The sequence below is a fragment of the Rhinopithecus roxellana genome, chromosome 4 (assembly GCF_007565055.1).
Source record: "Rhinopithecus roxellana isolate Shanxi Qingling chromosome 4, ASM756505v1, whole genome shotgun sequence".
Taxonomy (NCBI): domain Eukaryota; kingdom Metazoa; phylum Chordata; class Mammalia; order Primates; family Cercopithecidae; genus Rhinopithecus; species Rhinopithecus roxellana.
Window position 1 is genome coordinate 100,016,039 of NC_044552.1, and position 16,015 is coordinate 100,032,053.

General features: G+C 37.4%; 1 protein-coding gene across 2 annotated transcripts in view; it reads left to right on the top strand.

The window, feature by feature from the left end:
- The window catches only part of RARS2 (arginyl-tRNA synthetase 2, mitochondrial), a 74,313-nt gene extending 58,530 nt beyond the window's left edge, over positions 1–15,783 (top strand). The window contains exons 10-20 of one of the 2 annotated variants that reach the window (XR_004056853.1): positions 380–486; positions 5,419–5,514; positions 8,535–8,595; positions 9,818–9,894; positions 10,359–10,483; positions 11,062–11,129; positions 11,214–11,323; positions 11,760–11,855; positions 13,154–13,228; positions 14,086–14,781; positions 15,232–15,316. Coding sequence is in view for 1 of the 2 variants with exons in the window: in XM_010387966.2 (XP_010386268.1) it covers positions 380–486; positions 5,419–5,514; positions 8,535–8,595; positions 9,818–9,894; positions 10,359–10,483; positions 11,062–11,129; positions 11,214–11,323; positions 11,760–11,855; positions 13,154–13,228; positions 14,718–14,781; positions 15,232–15,318 (966 nt within the window). In the remaining variant the exon portion in view is untranslated. Of the gene's footprint in view, positions 1–379; positions 487–5,418; positions 5,515–8,534; positions 8,596–9,817; positions 9,895–10,358; positions 10,484–11,061; positions 11,130–11,213; positions 11,324–11,759; positions 11,856–13,153; positions 13,229–14,085; positions 14,782–15,231 lie in introns of both variants that reach the window. The other variant, XM_010387966.2, reaches the window with a different exon arrangement.
- The last annotated feature ends 232 nt before the right edge of the window (positions 15,784–16,015 follow it).

The following is a 16,015-nucleotide window of genomic DNA, read 5'->3' on the forward strand; positions in this document are numbered from 1 at the left end:
TTTAGATTGTCACTTGGGCCTAGTGATTACTATATTTGCAGAGCACGGTACCACTGTGAGGACTTGACTGGTATAGTGAAAACTATTAGGAGGTTTGAGGAGAGGAGTGATTTTTTTTTTTTTTTTAACAAAAATAAAGAGACAGGTCCTCACCATCTTGTCCAGGCTGGTCTTGAACTCCCGGGTGCAAATGATCCTCCTGCCTCAGCCTCCTAAAGTGCTGGGGTTATGGGCATGAGCCACCACACTCAGCCCTTAATTTAATTTTTATTGTGTTCATGTGTATGACAGGTGGTAGAGCATCCTTAATTTTGCCTTAGGGTAAGAATAGGAGATTCAATTAACATTTCTTTGTCTTTTTGTTTCTGAACTCTTTTAGCGTCTGGGAGTATATTTTGATGAATATTCAGGAGAATCATTTTATCGTGAAAAATCTCAAGAAGTCTTAAAGTTGCTGGAGAGTAAAGGACTCCTGCTGAAAACAATGTATGATCAGGTTTCTATTCTTTAGTAAAATTATTTGTTCTTTGAAATTGTTATTGATGTATCCTTTGAGTAAGGACAACAGAATGCAATGCGCAGCTTTCTTGGGATTTTTTATAGTGCTTTTTCCTTTTCAGAGTACTTTCCCACATTCTGTATTTTGCTGCCATAGCAAAAGCTGTTAAGGTTTGGAGAAACAATGTTACTTGTTTTTTTATAAAGATGGGAACTGAAGCACAGAAAATATAAGTGACCTTCCTAAGGTCATATAACCTAATAATGGTATAACTGAAAAAAAGAAATAAATCTTATTATCTTCTGACTCAGTTTTACCTTTTAAAAGAAATCCCTGCCTTTTCAAAAAATATTTAAGGCAGCATATGAAAATAAGTATACTACAACAGGCTTATAAATGAGGAAAATGATGAAAACAGGAAGTAGAGGCAGGAAAAGTAATATAAAGTCAGAGATGTTAGCATATCCCTCCTGGAATTCTGTTTCCTTGCTTATGGTAGATTTTTTTCTTTAAAAAAAAGTTGTGATTGATGAATGACACATTGTATATGTTTATGGTGCACAACATGATTTGATATTTATATGCATACTGTGAAATGTTTAAATCAAGCTAATTAACATATCCGTTACCGTTACCTACTTACCTATGATGAGAACATTTAAAATCTCTGTTAGCAGTTTTCCAATGTACTATGCATTATTGTTAATTATACTCACAATGCTGTACAATAGATCTCCCAAACTTACTCCTGTTTAACTTTGTAGCCTTTAACCAACATCTCCCCATTCCCTGCCCTTGGTAACCTCCATTCTACTTCTCTGCTTCTATGATTGGAATTTTTTAGATTCCACACGTGAGACTATGCAGTATTTGTTTTCTGTGCATCGTTTATTTCACTGAGCATAATGTCCTTTCAGTTTATCCATGTTATCACAAATGACAGGATTTCCTTTTTTTTAAGGCTGCATATTACCTGTTGTATATTACCTGCATATTACCTGTTGTATAACATTGTATAGTTTAAAGTCCACTCATCTGTTAAGGTTAATTCACATCTTGGCTATTGTGAGTAATGTTACAATAACCATGGTAGGGCAGATTTCACTTGGACATACTGATTCCAATTTCTTTGGATGTATACCCAGATGTGAGTTTGCTGGATCATATACATGGAGGTTCTGTTTTCAGTTTTTTGAGGAACCTCCACATTGTTTTCCATAATGGCTATACTAACATTCCCACCACTAGTATACAAGGGTTCCCTTTTATCCACATCATTGCCAACGTTTATCTTTTTTTTTTTTTTTTTTTTTTTTTTGATAAAAGCCATCTTAACAAGTGTGAAGAAATTTCTTATTGTGGATTGTGGTTTTAATTTTGCGTTTCCCTGATGATTAGTGATGTTCAGCACCTTTTCATATACTTGTTAGTCTTTTGTTTGCCTTCTTTTGAGAAATGTCTGTATGGGTCTTTGGCCCACGTTTTTGTTTTTCTTTTTTTTCTTTTTCTTTTTTTAAGTTCCCTGGCATGTGTACAGGATGTGCAGATTTGTTACATAGGTAAATGTGTGCCATGGTGATTTGCTATTTGCTGCACCTTTCAACCCATCACCTAAGTATCAAGCCCAGCATCCATTAGCTATTTTTCCTGATGCGCTCCCACCACCCATCCCGCAACAGGCCCCAGTGTGTGTTCTTTCCTTCCTTATGTCTCTGTGTTCACATTGTTCAGCTCCCACTTAAAAGTGAGAACATACCGTATTTGGTTTTCTGTTCCTGCATTAGTTTGCTGAGGATAATGGCTTCTTTGGCACACTTTTTAATTGGGTTTTTTTTTGGTGGTGGTGTTGGTTTGGTTTAGTTTTTTGTTTTTGTTTTTCCATTGAGTTGAGTTCCTTATATATTTTCCTATTAACCTCTTATCAGATACATGTTTTCCACATATTTTCTTTCATGCTCTAGGTTGTCTCTTCACTTTGTTGATTGTTTTCTTTGCTGTGCAGAAGCTTTTTTAGTTTTATGCAATCCTATCTGTGTATTTTTGCTTTTGTTGCCTATGCTTTGAGGACTAGCTCCAAGAAATCTTGGTGCCAAGACTTCAGTGTTTTCCTCTAATAGTTTTACAGCTCAGGTCTTAGATTTGTCTTTAATCCACTTTGAGTTGAGTTTTGTACATGGTGAGAGATAAGGATCTAGTTTCATTCTTCTGCATATGGATATCCAGTTTTCCCAATGTCATTTATTGAAGAGACTGTCCTTTTATTTTTTTGAGATGGGGTCTCGCTCTGTTGCCAAACTGGAGTGCAGTGGCATGATCTTGGCTCAGTGCAACCTCTGCCTCCTGGGTTTAAGCGATTCTCCTGCCTCAGTCTCCCAAGTAGCTGGGATTACAAGCACACGCCACCACACTCAGCTAATTTTTGTATTTTCAGTAGAGACAGGGTTTCACCACGTTGGCCAGGATGGTCTCAATTTCCTGACCTTGTGATCTACCTGCCTTCGCCTCGCAAAGTGCTAGGATTACAGGCGTGAGCCGCCGCACCTGGCCAAGACTGTCCCTTTCTTACTGTGTTATTTTGGCACCTTTGTCAAAAATCAGTTGACCTGGCTGGGCACGGTGGCTCACGCCTGTAATCCCAGCAATTTGGGAAGCCGAGGCGGGCAGATCACCTGAGGTCGGGAGTTCGATACCAGCCTGACCAACATGGAGAAACCCCATCTCTACTAAAAATACAAAAATTAGCTGGGTGTGGTGGCACATGCCTATAATCCCAGCTACTTGGGAGGCTCAGGCAGGAGAATCATTTGAACCCAGAAGGCAGAGGTTGCGGTGAACCGAGATCGAGCCATTGCACTCCAGCCTGGGCAATAAGAGCGAAATTCCATGTCAAAAAAAAAAAAAAAAAAATTCAGTTGACCGTGAATTTGTATCTAGGCTCTCTATTCTATTCCATTGATCTCTATGTTTTTGTCTAGTATGATGCTGTTTTGATTACTATAGTTTGTAGTAGATGTTGAGATTAGGTAGTGCAATGCCTCCAGCTTTGTTGTTGTTGTTGTTGGAGACAGGGTCTGGCTTTGTCGTCCTGGCTGTGGTGCATTGGTGCTTTCTTGTCTCACTACAACCTCCATCTCCAGGTTCAAGCTATTCTCCTGCCTTAGCCTCCCAAGTAGCTGGGATTACAGGCATGTGCCACCACACCCAGCTGATTGATTTTTGTATTTGTTAGTAGAGATGGAGTTTCACCATGTTGCCCAGGCTGGTCTTGAACTCTTGGCTTCAAGTGATCCACCTGCCTTGGCCTTCCAAAGTGCTGGGATTATAGACGTGAGCCACTACAGCTGGCCCAGCTTTATTCTTTTTGCTCAATATTGCTTGGGGTATTTGGGGGTTTTTTGTGGTTCCATATAAATTTTATGATTGATTTTTCTATTTCTGTGAAAAATGCCACTGGAATTTTGGTGGAGATTGCATTGAATCTGTAGATTGCTTTTGGTGGTATGGACATTTTAAAAATACTGATTTTTCCAATCCAGTAATACAGGATATCTTTCCATTTATCTGTGTTTTGATTTCTTTAATCAGTGTTACATAGTTTTCAGTGTACAGATATTTTACCTCCTTGGTTAAATTTATTCCTATTTTGATTTTGTTGACGTTATTATAAATGGAATTTTTTTTTAAATTTCTTTTTCAGATAGTTTGTTGTTGTGTATAGAAATGCTACTGATTTTTGGCCGGGCGCGGTGGCTCACGCCTGTAATCCCAGCACTTTGGGAAGCCGAGGTATGTGGATCACATGAGGTCGGGAGTTCGAGACCAGCCCGGCCAACATAGTGAAAACCCGTCTCTACTAAAAACATAAAAATTAGCTGGATGTGGTGGTGCATGCCTAATTCCAGCTACTTGGGAGGCTGAGGCAGGAGAATTGCTTGAACCTAGGAGGCGGAGGTTGCAATGAGCTGAGATCGTGCCACTGCACCACTCCAGTCTCAGTAACAAAGTGAGACTCTATGTCAAAAAAAAAAAAAAAAACTACTGATTTTTGTATGTTGATTTTCTATACTGCAGCTTTACAAAATTCATTTATTAATTCTAACAGTTTTTTGGCAGAATCTTCAGGGTTTTCTACTTACAAGATCATATTCAGAGTTTTCTATTTATAAGATCATATTGAAAAAAAAATCATATTACCTGCAGAGACAATTTAACTTCTTTTCCAATTTGGATAAGTTTTATTTTTGTTTCTTGCCTGTTTTCTAATTTAGCTTTTAGCTCCCTGTCAGCTAATCAGAGAAATACCAGTGAAAGAAGCCCAGACGTCTATAATGTAGAGGCAAACCAATTGCTTAAGAGACATGTCACTTTTCGTAGTACCAAAGCAAAATTTCTCCTGTCATATTTATAAGGAAGATGTGAAACGTAGTTAATAGCATCCTCAGTAATGTCCCTAAGGAAAATTTTTAGATTGTCATATACAGATGCCAAAGTTTGGTCATACAGGAAAGACAAAAATCTGTAGTTTTAATACTTGGGTACTTTGTGGCATGTTAAAAATTAGCCCAATATTGAATGTTATAATACCGTAGAAGGAGAATGTGTGACATTTCATAGTTACGATGCAGCTGCATCTCATTTTTCAACTGGGTGTATTAAAGATTTTATTTCTGAGTACCTTATCCGGAACTACAGATTTAAAAGCTAAGATAACCAAATATTACATCATACCCATTCGTAAGAGATTCTTGGTCATATTCTTGTTTTTTACCATTGTTGGTCAAAGCTTGAATTGGCATTGCTTATTGCAACGTGGGTAATAAAAATAGCTTCTGGTTTGCTGAAGATAATGTTTTAGATATTACAGTTTTAAAGGTCTGAATTTATTATGTTGCTTCAAAGTTACCTTTTTGCATTTCTAGAAAAGGAACGGCTGTTGTAGATCTCTCTGGGAATGGCGACCCCTCCTCAATTTGTACTGTAATGCGAAGTGATGGTACTTCTCTCTATGCAACCAGGTTTGTAGCCTCTGTGAGGGTAAACATTTGGTTCTAAATCTGTTGCTTTCAGATGAAAAACTATTTACAATTAATTATGCATTATCGAACTCCACAGCTGACGACATTATTCTATAAGCTGTAAAACTGAAGTACTTCATAATCAACTAAAAGTATTTTACAATGGCATGTTGGCAGGAAATGTATACTAAAAGATGACCATATTAGCTCAGGGGTTTCCTCATGCTGTAAAGAACATCTTACATGCACATAAATACCAGACCTTGTTGGGATTTGGTAAAGCAGGCTGAGGGAGAAGGCAGCCATGTCACATTTTTTTTCCATCCGTCTCCGTGACTGACCTTTGTGGAAGGGCCAATCTCTGTTCATCAGTAAGAAGTGGGTTTATCAAGCACTCTTATTTCTGGGACAAAGCTAATAGGAAAGAGAAGCACTGGTGGCAAAAGTGTCTCCCCAGGCCAGAATTTTATATTAGGTCACAAATCACTTTTGTAACATAAAGTCACAATATTTTGTTGTTGTTATATTAACTACCGTAATTTATTCCAAACAAATTATGTACCTTAACACCTGTACTTTAAGCAACCAATCAAGTCTCTTAATTTCCCCTTAGGAAATTTTTATTACTTTTCGACATTTCCCTTTACCAATTCTATGCAACTGGGATTAGGAAATGAGAAGAGCTTATATATCTAAGAGGTACATTGTTTTTCTAGATAAGCAAATATGTATATTAGAAAAGTTTTTTGTATCAACTAATTATTGCTAGACAGATTAAATAAATAAACCCTTGCACAGTAGTTATAAGAAGTATCCATTGAGAACAGAGGCTCTGTAAGTATTCGGGTCTGGTTAGTGCCTTTTTTGGGCTATCATTAGGTCTCAATTTTTCAACACCTATATTTTTCTTTGGAAAAAGAAACATCCCGTCAGAAAAGGGGCCCTATGACATGAGATCTCTATAACTATCCTGATTTGGTGTTTTTTCAGGCTGCCATTAGATGTGGACTTTTCTGTGTATTTACCTTAACACCTGTACTTTCTTTTTTTCTTTGAAAATAATTTTCTTTTTGCCACTTACTGAAATGTCAGATTTTTCGCTTTGCTTTAATGTCAGTTGCTTCTGCCTTCTAGTGGGTTTTGTATAGAATACCTTTGTGTGGGGGTTGTAAATCAAAGTTGTTATAGCAGACAAAAGTGCAGGAGAATACTGAAAAGAGCAGAGTGTGAGGCTGGAGACCTGGGACTGTTGTTTAACTCTCTGGGCTATGATTCTCTACTTTGTGAAATGAGAGATCTGGATTAAATGACCTGGCACTTCTTTTGGCTTTGAAATTCAGTTTCTACAAATTCAACCTAGAAATTGTTCTTATTCTTTTGTGTTTTTTCATTGGATCAAAAAGTTTCCCTTTGTTTTGTCCTTGTCTCAAACCAAAAAAATGTAACACAAGTGTCTATTTGTGACATCATTTTTGTGATAATCTGCTATACAAGTTTCTCAACATTTTAAAATTATAATCCCTCCAAGCAACCTTTTCAGCCATATTTTTCCTAATTGCCAATTCTCATGAAATTTTATCCCACAGATATTCTGTATCTGTGTATATATTGTATGTATATCTGTGGTTTATGCATGAAGAATAAGATTTTTTGTTGGCCAACTGTAGTGGCTCACGCCTGTAATCTTAGAACTTTGGGAAGCCAAAGCAGGAGGATCACTTGAGACCAGAAGTTTGAAACTAGCCTAGGCAGTATAATGAGACCCATCTCTACAGAAAATATGCAGTGGCTCTTGCCTGTGTTCTCAGCACTTTGGGAGGACGAGGAGGGTGGATCATCTGAGGTCAGGAGTTCAAAACCAGCCTGGCCAACATGATGAGCCCCTGTCTCTACTAAAAACACAAAAATTAGCCAGTTTTTGCTTCCATTGAGAACGCATGCTCTTTGCAATGTTAGGATCATGAGATAGGTACTAATGACATTTTGATGATCCCTAACATTTCAAAAGATCGAGGAATTTTTTCAGTCTTTCCAGTATCATGTTGTTAATCAAAAATAGCTCTAATTTAAAACTTCAATATTTCATAATCCTTGACTTGCAATTTTGGTTTATTTTTCATTATTTCGTATGCCAACTAGATACTTGTATCTAATCAGAGATAAAAGAGAAATTCTGTCAAAGGACTTTATGGCCTTTTTTTTTTTTTTTTGGAGACGGAATCTTGCTCTGTCGCTCAGGCTGGAGTGCAGTGGCACGATCTCAGCTCACTGTAGACTCCACCTCCCACTTCCTAGGTTCAAGCGATTCTCCTGCCTCAGCCTCCTGAATAGCTGGGATTACAGGTGTGCGCCACCACGCCCAGCTAATTTTTGTATTTTTAGTAGAGACAGGGTTTCACCTGTTAGTCAGGCTGGTCTCGAACTCCTGACCTCAAGTGATCCTCCCACCTCGGCCTCCCAAATTGCTGGGATTACAGGCATGAGCCACCGCACCTGGCTGACTTTATGGTCTTTTAAATGCATTAGAAGGTATCCCCCTGACTGACCCAAGACTTTGAAAGTCCTTAGTAATACTAATAGGAGAGTATCTAGACAATACCTGTTTACTACATCATCTATATTTTAAATATGTTCGTTAAGAGAATATATTGCAGAGAAGTAACGGGTGATTCTTTTTAGTAGAGACTTAATCATAAAACATTTACCTATAAGACACTTCACCCAGAGCTATTTTAGTTGTTATTACTACATGTTGTAGAACTTCTATATATTAATTTTATTTATTTATATTTATTTTAGGTTTTACTTTTGCCAGTGTTTTTATTGTTGTTTTCCCCAAACCTATTTTTATCATTTTATATCAAAATGTGGTATTTGAATTGTCTAAGTGTGGTTGGAATTCCTCAGGCTGTGGGATAATTTAAGTTCTTAATTAGAAAATGCTCATTGCTATTAAATAGGTAAAATCAATTATTACCCAGATCTACTTAGTAAATGTTGGTTTATGGCCACTTTTTCAGAGATCTTGCAGCTGCTATAGATCGAATGGACAAGTATAATTTTGATACAATGATATATGTGGTAAGTAATCAGAACAAAAAGTTACGATCTCTAACTCATGAAAATTACAGAGGTAGAAATTGGATGCCATGTTGAAAAACTATGGAAAACTAATTATGTCAAACTACAGAGAGAAGTCAATATTAAGTATGTTTAAAGTGCGCAACTTCTATTTAAAAGTTTAAACACTTAGAAATGAAAAAGTTTACATTGCTTCATAGTAAGAAAAAATTACCTGAATCAGTAAAATGGTTATGTGAAATTAATATATACAGATCACCATAATGCAAAGTTTTTTTTGTTTTTTAGTTTTTAATTCTGAATTGGGGTCAATAGTTGTTTTTAAATAACTTTATTTTGAAGTAATTTAATACTCACAAGAAGTTTCAAAATAGTACAGTGTTTCCCCCCAAAGATAGTATATAACCATAGTACTTTTATCAATATCAGGAAATTAACATTGATAGAGACCTTACTGAAATTTCGCCAGCTTTTACATGTACTCTCCTGTAGATGTTTGTGTGGGTGTGGTTTTATGAGACTTTATCACATGTATAGATTCATGTAACCATCACCACATTCAGAATATAGAACTGTTCCATCACAAAACAAACTCCCTCGTGGTCAACCACTTATCACACCTTCACCCAATCCTAACCCCTGGCAGCCAGTGCTCTGTTCTTCAGCACAATTTTGTCACTTTAAGAATGTTGTATAAATGAAATTATACAATATGTAACTGTTGAGATTGGCTTTTTTCACTCAGTATAATGAATGCCCTGGAGAACTATCCAGGCTGTCCTGTGTGTCAGTAGTTCGTTCCTTTTATTGCTGAGTGGTATTCTAGTATCTTTTTCCCCTTTCCTTACTTACCATGTGAAACCTTCCTTTTCACTTAGAAGAAAAGTTGCCATCAAATATTTATTTAGAGCTGAACTTTGGTCTCAGAGACCAGGGTCATCATAGCCGAGAGGGCAGAAATTTAAATGGAATACTCAGAAGGTTGAAGTTCACATTTCCTACTGACTCGGTGGAGTGCTACGGCTCTTATTCCCCTCCCTTGTAGAGCACTCTACTTAGACACTCTTCTTGTGGCATCCTCTTTGTGTTTACTTAAAACGTATCGATTGACAAAGACTTTAGTCTGTCAAACCTCAAATATCTTAATTTGATTCAAGTCCAACCTATTTTTGTACATTAATTTGTAACTGTTCTTTTATTTTATATATGTTTTCTTTCCAAGACAGATAAAGGACAAAAAAAGCATTTTCAGCAAGTATTCCAAATGCTGAAGATCATGGGATATGACTGGGCAGAAAGGTAATGTCTGCATGGTTCTTAATTGTGCAGGGTCAGCTGAGCCTGAAAATGTACCTAGTGGTTAAAAGTTTTTCATTCAAATTTCAATTCTTTGTTTCAAGATATTAGTATGGAAAAGTAGATTTGATGTTTGTATTATGTCTTGGTTATAATAATTTCCACCTTACAAACATTTAATAACTGTATTTTTATTAGTTATCTGCTCTCCATGGCTTAGTTTTCAAAATTCTTAATCCACATCTCCTTTTTCTCCTAAAGGCAACTAGTAGTTTAATCACATGCTGTTGATTATAAAGTGAAGATGTGCTTAATGTCCTTTGTAGCATACAAATCACATCAATTTCATTTTATTAATTTTTAAAAACTCTGAGGGTTAAAGTTCAAACCACTCTCTGAAAGGTATTATATGCTTTCAGCAGCAGCTCTTGTTTAACTTTCAGTTAACTAGATGCCCACTCTTTTAGGTGCCAGCATGTGCCCTTTGGAGTAGTGCAGGGAATGAAGACTCGAAGAGGAGATGTCACTTTCCTAGAAGATGTTTTAAATGAGATTCAATTAAGGATGCTACAGAACATGGCTTCAATTAAGAGTGAATTCAGTTTTTTCTTATTAAAGTCATAACTTACATGCCACTTTTGTGTTACTCTGGACTTTGGGCAGTGTGATTTATTATGTCTGTCCCTCCATTGAAGTGTCACTAACTTTGTCAAAAATAGCTTTCACTAATTAGAGGTGCCAGAATTTTTATACTTGCTGCTCGGGAATTGGTCACTTCAATAATCTGAATTGCTATAACCTTGGTCCTCTTTTCATGAACAGCTTGAGCATTGTCATTCTGTTGTCTGGGTGGTCACGTGAAGTTTCTATGTTATAATTTGGATTCAAATCACAAGTCCTTATGACTTTAACCTTCATCCTTGAAAAGCTAAGTATCAGATATCCTACAAGTATCTCTTGAATAAATAAATTTGGATTTCTTTTCCTTTAATGTAGGCAGGGGAAATGTCATTATCAAAGGTAAAATAGCCTAAATTAGGAAAGTAAATTACTCATTCTAAATCTGTTCTTGATTGTCAGCATGCATTTTTGGCAGATATTACCTTCACTTGGATCCATGATTGGCACAGTGTCATGTAGAATAAAGATAGCTGCCTTTGTCTGTTTCAGCAACTAAAGAACTCAAGAACCCACAGGAGACTGCAGAGAGGGTCGGGCTCGCAGCACTCATTATTCAGGTCTGTTAAGACTCCTATCTGTGAGGCCCTTTTGTTTGGTACTAGAGCAAATCCCAGCAGTGAAGATTTCCTCTGTCGTTTTAGGACTTCAAAGGTTTACTCTTATCTGACTACAAGTTCAGCTGGGATCGTGTTTTCCAGAGTCGCGGGGACACAGGAGTCTTCCTACAGTACACACATGCCCGCCTCCACAGGTGAGAAGAGGCTGCAGGGAAACCTTGTACTGCACTGTGCTTCCCTAGGTTGGGTCCTATGATTCTAAGACCAGGGGCCCTGTTTTCTGGGCTTTTCCAATATCTTCTATTCAGATCTGACTAGAGTAGGCCTTCTTTTAGGGAAAAAAAAATTTTTTTATTGAGCATCTATGTTAGAAATACATGTATGTGTATTATGTTAGTCCTCAGAATAACCCTGTCGAAGAATGTACTATTACCTCCATTGTGTATGGCTAAAGAAATAGATTTAGGAAAATTAAAGTATCAGATCAAACAGTGTTGGCATCAAAATCTAGGGCTGTATTAAGGAGACCAAAATTGTGTATTAGAAGGTGATGTTCATCACTTGGAGCTCTGTGCCCTTGTATGACTTTTTAATCTTTTGATGTTTTTAACTTTAAACTTTTGATAACAGTTTGGAAGAGACTTTTGGATGTGGGTACCTGAATGACTTCAACACTGCTTGTTTACAAGAGCCACAGTCTGTTTCAATTCTTCAGCATCTTCTCAGGTACGATGTTTTCTAGGGATCATCAAGTGTGCTTCTGCTTATCAAAATGGCTATTAGCATTTTTGCTGCCCAGTAGAGTCAACAGGCCAGTAGCTGCCTTCTGCCTCTAGACTTTTCCCAAAGGGATGCCTAAAACGTGATTATTTGCATTTTGAGGGCAGAGGGCATAGATTAACACAATGCTCAAGGAGGACAGTCTTCAGGTCTTCAGAATATTATCACTGATGAATAGCACACGTGTCTAGCCGCCTCGGGCTCACATAAAGCCTTATAAAAGCATAACCTTTTAGTTTGAGAAAGAGCATCTTCTTGCCCTCTGTGATAAGTGAAGGAAAACACCTGCCTTTGTGCAGCTTCCCAGAGACCGTAAGTCCTTCATTTGCCTCTTGGTTTCGGTTCATAATCTCAAATACATGTATCTGATGCTCCCATGCTAGGCAAGACACCACACATTTTCGCTCTGACGGGCATTGTTGGTGAAGCTAAACATGCCAGAGCTTAATCTCTAGAAGGGATGTGGGTGGTTATGAACAAGGCGGTTTTCTTTGATTGCTAAATAGTAGTTAGTGGTTCTTTCCTGGGATCAGAAAAATTTACTCACATGTACAATAGCTAATGTGAGGAAAAATAAGCCACCTGGGTTTTCTTAGCATTGAGGGTAGACTTTGCTCATTTATATTTTATGTTCCTAAACATGGCTGGAGGCTTTTTACATTCACCAGCCATGATTAAAAGTTTTGCTGTGGACTAGGTCTAGGGAATAGCAAGATGATTTAGAAGTCCCTGCCATCAAAGAATTTGTAAGAAAGAAAAATGTTCCTTTGCCTGCAAATGTACACACAGTTTTTTCATATCCTTCTACTTTTTTTTTTTTTTTTTTTTTTTTTTTTTTTTTTTTTTTTTGAGACAAAGAGTCTCGCTCTGTTGCCCAGGCTAGAGTACAGTGACTGAATCTCGGCTCACTGAAACCTCTGCTTCCCGGACTCAAGCAATTCTGCCTCAGCCTCCCGGGTAGCTGGGACTACGGGCACTGGCCAACACGCCTGGCTACTTTTTGTATTTTTAGTCGAGGACGGGGTTCACCATATTGGCCAGGCTGGTCTCAAACTCCTGACCTCGTGATCCACCCACCTCGGTCTCCCAAAGTGCTAGGATTACAGATGTGAGACACTGCGCCTGGCCATACCTTCTACTCTTAATCATGTCAAGTCAATCTTATATTCATGATCTTTTAATGTCTAATGTCTTAGTGTAACATGTACAGTCTTTTCCTGTTCACTGTTCCTGTCATCTTTTAGGTTCGACGAGGTGCTTTATAAGTCATCTCAGGATCTTCAACCCAGGCATATTGTCAGTTACCTTCTAACTTTAAGGTACTTTATAATCTTCCTGTTTTCAGATGTTTAATGGCATTTGAGACCTTTCTTTCATCTAAAGGTTTCCTATAAACAAATTCCTTGGTCTAAAATTTGATGTGCTTTTAGTTACAGAAATTATTGCTTCATCTATACAAATTAGCAGTTAATGTTCCTTCATTCATTCGGTGATACAAGGTACTGTCACTAAGACTGGAGAATGGGAACTGACAACTCCACAGTTACAGCACAGTGCATGTGTGTTATGTTAGAGTGAACATAAGAAATGGTGTTAGGGCAACCAGCCGAGCCTTGAGAGATCAGAGAGGGCTTCTCAGAGGAAAGGAGATATTAATCAGGAGAAGGAATGTGGCTGGGAAGAAGAAAAAAGCCCAGAGTTGAGCAAGAGCATAATAATACATTTTAAAGGATCCGTAAGCATTGTCCTGGGAGGCTGATAAATGAAGCGTGTATAAACCTGTTTGCCATGTACTGAGGCATTTAAACTTATTTTCAGGGCAGTGGGGTCCATACAGGGATTTTAAGCAGAGGCACAGAAAAATAAGCTAGAAAACTTAATTTTTCTAATCTTTAATGACAATTTCATGGTGTCTATTTTAGAAACTTGAAATCGAAATTATTGAGTCCACCCTTGTGTAGCAGCAGCTGTATCTTCCATAAAGCTATTTAATAAAAGAAATTTTGCTTTTACTCAATGTTTATTGAAATCAGACACTTATCAGGACTGTTTTCTTGATTATACTTTTTACCTTGTCTTCTCTAGATTTATGTAAGGATTTTTTTCTTCCTTTAAATGACACTTAAGACATATAGAGATGAAGAAGTCTTTTTTTTTTTTTTCTTCTTTGAGACAGCATCTCACTCTGTTATCCAGGCTGGAATGCGATCTTGGCTCACTGCAACCTCCACCTCCTGGATTCAAGTGATTCTCCTCCTGCCTTAGCCTCCCTAGTAGCTGGGATTATAGGCGTGCAACCTCAGGCCCAGCTAATGTACAAAATCTTATGAAATGTCATTTTATCATTAAAACTGATATCTTAAGTATCATTTCTTCGACACGTTGTTATACTTGATGCCATACCTAAATTTAAAAAGATACTTTAAAGAAGTGTGGCCAGTGTGTGTGGAGAGTGGATAACTAGTTTCTACCCACCTCACTGTACAGAGGAAAAGGCCATGCTGTGTTATACATTTGATTGTAGGTTGCCTAAATGAGGAAAAATGATTAGAAAAGAATCCTTTATATTTGTAAAATTAACAATGAAATCATAATCTTAAGAATTGCCCACCTCTTAGTAGTAGAATAGGGCCGAGATCTAAAGCTTGAGTTTTGAATTCCAGTTTCAACTTTACAGTTTCGAATACATCCTTTACTGGTTCTTTGCTTTATTTATTAAGTTGAAGGAGTAAGATTAGGTATCAAGCTCATATCTTACAACAGGAAATTACTGCTGGTACCATCGTGATTTCTCTCTTCCTGTTTCAGTCATCTTGCAGCTGTGGCACACAAAACACTACAAATAAAAGATAGTCCTCCTGAAGTGGCTGGGGTATGTTATGTTGAATATTTTCTGTATAATCCCTAGCTCCTCAGACTAATATTACTAAGTCAGTCTTGTAAATTTTTCTAAAATAGCATTCTGTTGTTCAACTGTAGTAGTGTACTTCCTCAGCTAATAATTAGGCTGTAACAATCAATGTTTATATACTTCCCAACATACTAGACTATGAAGCACATTTTCCTACATGAAATATTATAGTGATGTTTCCCTTATCTGAAGGCATACTGTATAATACTATCACTCCCACTCCATGACACTTTATGTACAGGTCTTACTATAAGGGATGCTAGGAATTTATCTTCTCTTGCCTATAGTAACTCGAGGGCACTTTGACATATTGTTCCTGCTTTAAATTAAGAAGAATTACCTTGAAAACCATTCTCATGTATTGAATACATTCCTGTTATTGAATATTTTAAATCATTCTTTATTTTGTAGGCCAGACTTCATCTTTTCAAAGCTGTCCGTTCTGTCCTAGGCAATGGAATGAAACTTCTTGGAATAACACCTGTATGTAGGATGTGATTTCCATTAAAATGGCTTTTAAAATGTCAAATGAACTCTAGTTATCTATTCTTAGATGCCTTACTGTTCAGAATAATTTTTTTTTTTGAGATGGAGTTTCTGTCGTTGCCCAGGCTGGAGTGCGATGGTGTGATCTTGCCTCACTGTAACCTCTGCCTCCCGGGTTCAAGCGATTCTCCTGCCTCAGCCTCCTGAGTAGCTGGGATTACAGGCATATGCCATCATGCCCGACTAATTTTGTATTTTTAGTAGAGACGGGGGGGGGGGGTGTCTATGTTGGTCAGGCTGGTCTCGAACTCCCAACCTCAGATGATCCGCCCGCCTTGGCCTCCCAAAGTGCTGGGATTACAGGCATGAGCCACCACGTCCAGCCAAAGTTAAACTATTATTCTGTGTCAGAATCTGTATTAAGTGTGACTTGTCAAGTTATTCAGTCTTTATCCTTAAATAAATAAGTCATCTGAATTATCTTATGGTCAGTAGGTATTTAAATAGACATTGAGTTTTTTTAAACCCAAAGGTTTGTGGTCTAATGGAGCTAAAGGATTTGAATTTAAACTTTGGCTTGAAATTTCTTACCATGTCATTCTTCCAGAAACTATTCTTATATATGATTCTATAGTAGATTATACATGGTTCAGAAACTATTCTGAAATGATTTAATGTTTTCATGAAATAAAAGAATTGGTGGGGGGGA